This window comes from Orbicella faveolata, unplaced genomic scaffold (assembly GCF_042242905.1).
Source record: "Orbicella faveolata isolate gen_17 unplaced genomic scaffold, um_ofav_v1 contig_13, whole genome shotgun sequence".
NCBI classification, from domain to species: Eukaryota; Metazoa; Cnidaria; class Anthozoa; order Scleractinia; family Merulinidae; genus Orbicella; species Orbicella faveolata.
The window spans coordinates 17714800-17721124 of record NW_028301540.1 but is presented as its reverse complement, the minus strand read 5'-3'; the positions used below and the strand labels follow the sequence as shown (position 1 = coordinate 17721124).

At 40.9% G+C, this 6325-nt stretch overlaps 1 protein-coding gene and 1 long non-coding RNA gene across 2 annotated transcripts; one reads left to right on the top strand and one right to left on the bottom strand.

Moving 5' to 3' along the window:
• The first annotated feature begins 3774 nt into the window (after positions 1 to 3774).
• Positions 3775 to 5334, top strand: LOC149115418 (uncharacterized). The gene is made up of 2 exons (XR_016206038.1): positions 3775 to 4014; positions 5128 to 5334. It is a non-coding gene; the product is annotated as an uncharacterized LOC149115418 (long non-coding RNA).
• A 389-nt stretch (positions 5335 to 5723) lies between these two features.
• Positions 5724 to 6325, bottom strand: LOC149115417 (uncharacterized). The gene is made up of 2 exons (XM_089285687.1): positions 6228 to 6325; positions 5724 to 6174 (listed from the first exon to the last, which is right to left on the bottom strand). Exons 1-2 carry the CDS (start codon positions 6323 to 6325, stop codon positions 5724 to 5726), a joined length of 549 nt encoding a protein of 182 aa, XP_089141813.1.

The following is a 6325-nucleotide window of genomic DNA, read 5'->3' as shown; positions in this document are numbered from 1 at the left end:
GGAAATCACATTGCCTATTTAGATAAATATTATTTTGCTATTCAAAAGTCGAAGTTGATCTTCAGCTGCCCACATTATGTAATCGCGCATGTATAGTCAATAAATTATGATGGCAAATTGTTATTGGCTATCCCGTTTAACGAAGAAATGGCATTTAACTTTCACTTTTATGAAATTTGGATTAGTTGAAAACTTCAGTCCTCGGGAACCAAAAGGAACTTAAACTAACAGCTGTCTATAGCAAACTGACCAACTCGGCCCTCACGTCCTCATACGTCGCTGTTTTTTTACCCTGATTTGGACCAGAAAAGAAAGCAATTTCGTCTGGCTAAAATGATAAGAAGAATACCTTAGTCAGTAGAACCAAACGAAAATACCAAACACAATAGAAACACGGAAACTGCTTTCTATTTTAGTATTAGGTCACGTTCACACTCTTCGCCGGAGAAATTTGAAAACGCAGCTTTATTTCTACCGTTAGGCCTACTGTATTCACTAGGGAGTTTAAGCAACGACGACGACGACGCCTAGTAAAAAATGAATTTACATTTTACAAACGAAATTCGCGATTGTCTAGATCTGTTAGGTACGCCAATGGCTCTAAAAACGTGCTTAAGCTAAATATGTAACGACGGCGTTCAGTTCCAAATGGAAATTCGAAAAATCAGCCGTCGTCGTCCACGTTCCGTAGACGGCGCAGAACTTGGTCATTTCACGTTCTTGTTTTGCAGAGGACGGCAAAGAAATGTACAAAGATTTATAACGCTCGTTTACAGCTATTACTCTGTTCATTAAACTTTTTGTTTGGTGACGTTCTCGTTGCCGTCGTCGTCGTGGCTTTAAGTTTCCTAATTAGGGAGTTTACGAAACCACGACGCCCACGCCGAGGACAACGTCGTTTAAAAAATGAAGTTATATTTTACCTACGAATCTCTCTTTACTTTGTTTATCACTGTCAAAACTACCGCAGAACTAAATCAGGAACACAGCGATAAATTTGAAATAAAAATTTAAAAAACTAGCCGTCGTGGTTCACGTTCTCTAGACAACGCAAAATTTGGTCATTTCACGTTGTTGTTTTACAGAGGACGGCAAAGAAATGTACCAAGAATTATAACGCACCTGCACAGCCATTGTACTGCTCAATAATTCTTTTGTTCAGTGACGTTCCCATTGCCGTTGCCGTCGTGGTTTCGTAAATTCCCTAATGTCTTCACGAAAACGGAGTTTTTCGAAAACGACGACGTCACGATAGTGATGTGATTACGCTGCCCGAGTTTTCCTATAAATCCAAACGTATCAAGGAATGGTCTATTGTTCCGGCTCAACATCACACGTTAAGCAAAACTGAATAGCCTTTTGTTCTTGGTAACCCTGAGGGACTTCGTCCGAAGCCAAACCAAAATCGTCGCCGTTATTCGGAAAACTTTCGGCAGAACAATTAAGCTGCACTTGGGGGTGGGCGAAGCGCTGTTAAGAGCTATTAATCTGTGGCCGAATGCTCGACTGAAAGCAGTCTCTCCTCCTGCTTTTCAATCCGTGGGTCGAACGCGGAAACAGCGGGAGCGCGAAGCGAGCAGCTTTGCCGCTCGATTATCGCGCTCGCTATTTTCGCGTTCATCCTACACTGATCTTATGGGTTTTAGAGCGAAAGAGAGCCTGTTCGCAATCTAGCCAAATGCGAACTTCACTTTCACTCCCACGCGTGGTGAGTTTATCAGGTTAGAGCAATTTTAAAGCAAAAAGATGCCTTACTTGTCGGCAGCTTTTACTTTCACTTTTAAATACATGTGTACTGCCGTCACCCTACCAGCCACCCCACCGCAACTATTTGTACCGACAGGATTATACCAATACCATCTCCCCTCGGGAGAATTTGTCTTCCATTCAGTCTTTCCGATCGTTTAAATTTCGCGCTCGTATGGTAATCGGAAATTTCAAAAACTCCCGCGGGCATTTGGAAGCTTATACCGCCATTGTTCAAAATGACCATATAAGACCAATTTTAGGTCTTATAACAATGCCTATTGTTATCAATGTTGAGCCGGTTTTCTTGATACGAATGACCGATGATTGTTACGTTCTTTCAAATTTCTCCGACGTAATATTGACGGAAAACATTTGATGCGTTTTCAGAGTGAAACTTTCCTTTTCAGTAATCATTCAGTACCAAGAGAAAATAATCGGAAAAAACAGAACTTGGTTCTGCTTTATGCGACGCCTGGCGTTTTCTTATAAGATCTCACAGCAGCCCAAATTCCGGGCCAAACTTTGAGTAACTGCCAAAATTTTGTCTAAAATCCTTTCCCCAAGCGGCCACATTATTTAAGAAATGGTTATACCCTCCAAGCCTTGACAAAATTTGCATGCGAGTAACATCCGTGATTGTACTGATGTAAGTTGTATGTTAATGCTGGTTTCAAAGTCTAAATAATCGAATGGAAGACAAAATGTTCCTGTAAGGAACAAATTTCGTAACGCAGAAGCTTTTATCGGTCCTCTTGTGTTCGCGGGCTATAAATCATATATATAAACATGGACGTGTATCATTTAGATTCTTCGTCTAATAAACCTCGCCGGCCTGAAGATTTCGAGCTCGAACAAGTATCACTGTTTCACGAACAGCTCTAACCGTTCGAGCGGATGTATTGTTTTTCAAAAACGAGTGCACAGAAAGTACAAAATGTGGTGGGCAATTTCTACACCATTCTGCTATTGTCACATCCTATGCGACACATGGGGCCAAGGAACAATTAATAACCGTACTGCTTTTAATTTACACAGGAAGAGAAAGACTACATTTGCCCATTACTTCAGTTTAAATAAAGATTAACTATAAGTTTCTTTTGGCGTTAATTCTCGGCTCCATTTAGTCTATTAACGCAGGATAAATTTTTTTTCCTTTGGAGGCCGGTACCTAGACAATAACCTAACTTGTAGCATTTTAAAGTTCACTAATATTTGGACATAATTCCGGTATTTCGCTTCATTAGACTGTTTCCCTGAACTGAATCGAGTTTTATCCTTACAGTTCTACCTTTCTGAAACACGCAATGCAAATCCAGGTAAATTACGCCGCCGAGGCGGGCCTCAGTAATTAGAAAAAATGGCTTTTCCTATAATTAGCCGGCAGCCCACTCAGCCTAATTTATCTACTACGTCAAGTGTCGAGAAATTATGTCAGAGTCACGCAAAAGACATTACTGAAGTCTTGTAAAATCCGGGTTCGAATATGCGATTCCTTCACCGGTCAGTTACGAACTTCTTTGGTAGAAAATGAGAGAAAAAAAGTGGTGACTAGAGAGAAGCTCAAGAGGTCGTGAGAAAGACTATCAGCAAATATTTGCATGCCGAAAATGTAGAGTTGTACGAAAAATGGTGATTTATTCCAGTTTAAGGGTTTTAAGTGTCCTTTGGGTTATTTTAATCCACTTTTCCAAAAGAAATTCCTAAAAATTGACAGCTCTGCGATTGTTAAATAAATGACCTTTTATGGGCGAATTGTCCTTTTTATTTTTTCGAAAATAGTAACAAAGCCAACAGATGTTCGGTGAAATGACTTAATAATTGGTATATTCCAGCTGCAATTAACTTGTGCACAATGATAATGCTTTTTCCTAATTAATAGACGGCATTCCTAATTAGTTGATATTGATCTCACCATGTTTGGTAAACTTTTCAAATTGAAAACAGCTGAAACTGCACATGAAATGTACTTTTATGTCACCAAAAATAATTATAATATACATCGAGAACCTTAAAAAGGAGATGTAAAAGCACAGTAGAGCAGTGACTCACCCCGACTCAGCCATGGACTGTACACACCCATGTGTCATATTTCTAATCGCTGTAACATTGGTTCTTTCTGGATCTGTTGTGCCAAGTGATGCTTCTTTTCGCAAAATTCCTGAAGGGAGAAGAGAGGCGAAACAGAAAATCTCTGGTAATGTCAGAGCGGCTTCTCCGCCGCGGTACAACAAACCCCCAGAAGGAAGAAGGAGGCATAGGGTTGAGGTAAAGACTTTGAAACAAGTTTATTTTATTCATTCCTTTTGGTTGAAATATGCCCTTATTTTAGCATGCTTCGGGCAAGTAATTAAGGTACAAAGTAGTTTACGATGTGAAGTTTATATGAAATAGTTCATATATGAACTGTGGTTGTAGATGAAAGTGAAGAATGATCATCGCAGTTAATTTTCCAATTTAAGCAATTGGAAAGAAGAACCCTGAAAAAAAATCAGGGCTTCAACGGGATTCGAACCCGTGACCTCCGCGATACCGGTGCGATGCTCTACCAACTGGGCTATGAAGCCACACATTGGGAGCGAGGTCAATGTGTGGCTTCATAGCTCAGTTGGTAGAGCATCGCACCGGTATCGCGGAGGTCACGGGTTCGAATCCCGTTGAGGCCCTGATTTTTTTTTTTTTTTCAGGCTTCTTCTTTCCAATTGCTTAAATTGGAAAATTAACTGCGATGATCATTCTTCACTTTCATCTACAACCGCAGTTCATATATGAACTATTTCATATAAACTTCACATCATTTCACTCCTCACGGGAAGATATGAACTCAACTAATTGACCTCGCTCCCAATGTGTGGCTTCATAGCTCAGTTGGTAGAGCATCGCACCGGTATCGAGGAGGTCACGGGTTCGAATCCCGTTGAAGCCCAGATTTTTTTTCAGGCTTCTTCTTTCCAATTGCTTAAATTGGAAAATTAACTGCGATGATCATTCTTCACTTTCAAAGTAGTTTACCCTGATTGATTCTTTTTAAAAGCAATAACTGTTATTGTTCTGAAGACATGGTTTCAATTGTTCGCAAACAGTGGAATGGTTTCCTTAATTTGGCGATATTTATCAGTATATTTAAGTATTCTTCTTAACCCCGTGGAAGAACTGAAGAGTAAGGCTGTTTAACTGTGGCTTTCCTAGTTTACCATGCTTTTCCATTTCAGTTGTCGGTTGTTTCGTAAAATGTTGTCTTTGGGCCGGGCCAACCATAGCCTGGGTCGGGAGGCCAGCTACAAACTTGAAGATGCGTCCAAAAGTCTGTGATTATAGGAGAAAAGTGAGTTTTTAATAGTTCACTGAGTAATATATTTGCTATTCGTGAATTTTCTGTAGGAAACATTTGACGCTCGATCATCCCGGCTGAATAATCCTTGGCAATAATCAGAGCTAGAGCTCGAGGATGGCGAGAGGGACCTCAGAGAAGCACACGAACAAGCATTAGTCCTACTCTGAGTAACAGTGTGAGGATACAAAATAGTCATTAACAACCTTTCATCAAAATCAAATTAAACTAATTGAGAATAAAACATCTGCCAATTATCTTCATTGAACTCATAATATATCCGCATTAATTTTAATTATTTGTCTGCGGACGTCATCTGTTCCGAGAAGCGAACAGTTTTCCGAGGGCGAAGCTCAAGGAAAACTGTGAGCTTTGAGAAACAGATAACGTCCAAGGACAAATATCCGAGCATATTTTCGCACAAAATGGGGGCTATTGTGTTTATTATTCTTCAAATATTTTTCGCAACACGCGCGGTTTTAAAAACTGGGGAATATCACTCGGATATTCCCCCGGTTTTGGTAATATTCAGTCACGTGACGCGTTTAGACCAATCGCCTGCGAGTGAAAAATTTGATGAATTTTAAGAGATGATTATAGCCAACTCGGCGTAGCTATCTCACTCACTCACTCATGCCCCTTACGCCTAGGTGGCATGTAGGGCAGCAACGTACTCCCTCCACATCTGCCGGTCCCTTGCCATAAGCTTGATGCCTCCCCAGGTCTTCCCCATCTCTTTGATTTCTTTCTCCACTGTCCGTCGCCACGTGATCTTGGGGCGACCCCTATTGCGTTTCCCTTCTGGCGTCCAATGTAAAGCAGTTTTCGCAAAGGAAGCTTCTTGACGGGTGGCATGGCCAATCCACCTCCAGCGTCTCCTCATCAGGATGGTAGCCATTGGCTCAGTTCTACATCGTTCAAAGAGATCTTTATTTGAGATCATATTAGGCCAGAAGATGCGTAGGATACGCCGAAGACTCTTGGTGTGAAATGTGGAGAGTTTTGATAAATCCTTCTCTGTGAAGTACCAACATTCTGAACCATACGGGAGAGTTGTGAGGACACAGCTGTGATAGAGTTTCAGCTTGGTACGAGTACTGTAAGTGGAGGAGCACCATACCTTATTCATCATGTTGAGCGAGTTTCTGACCTTGTTGAGACGGCTTTAGATGTCCAGCTCAGTTCCTCCATCTCTACTGATGATGCGGCCGAGTTAGGTAAATCTGTCTTTGTAAAGAAGTTCTTCAT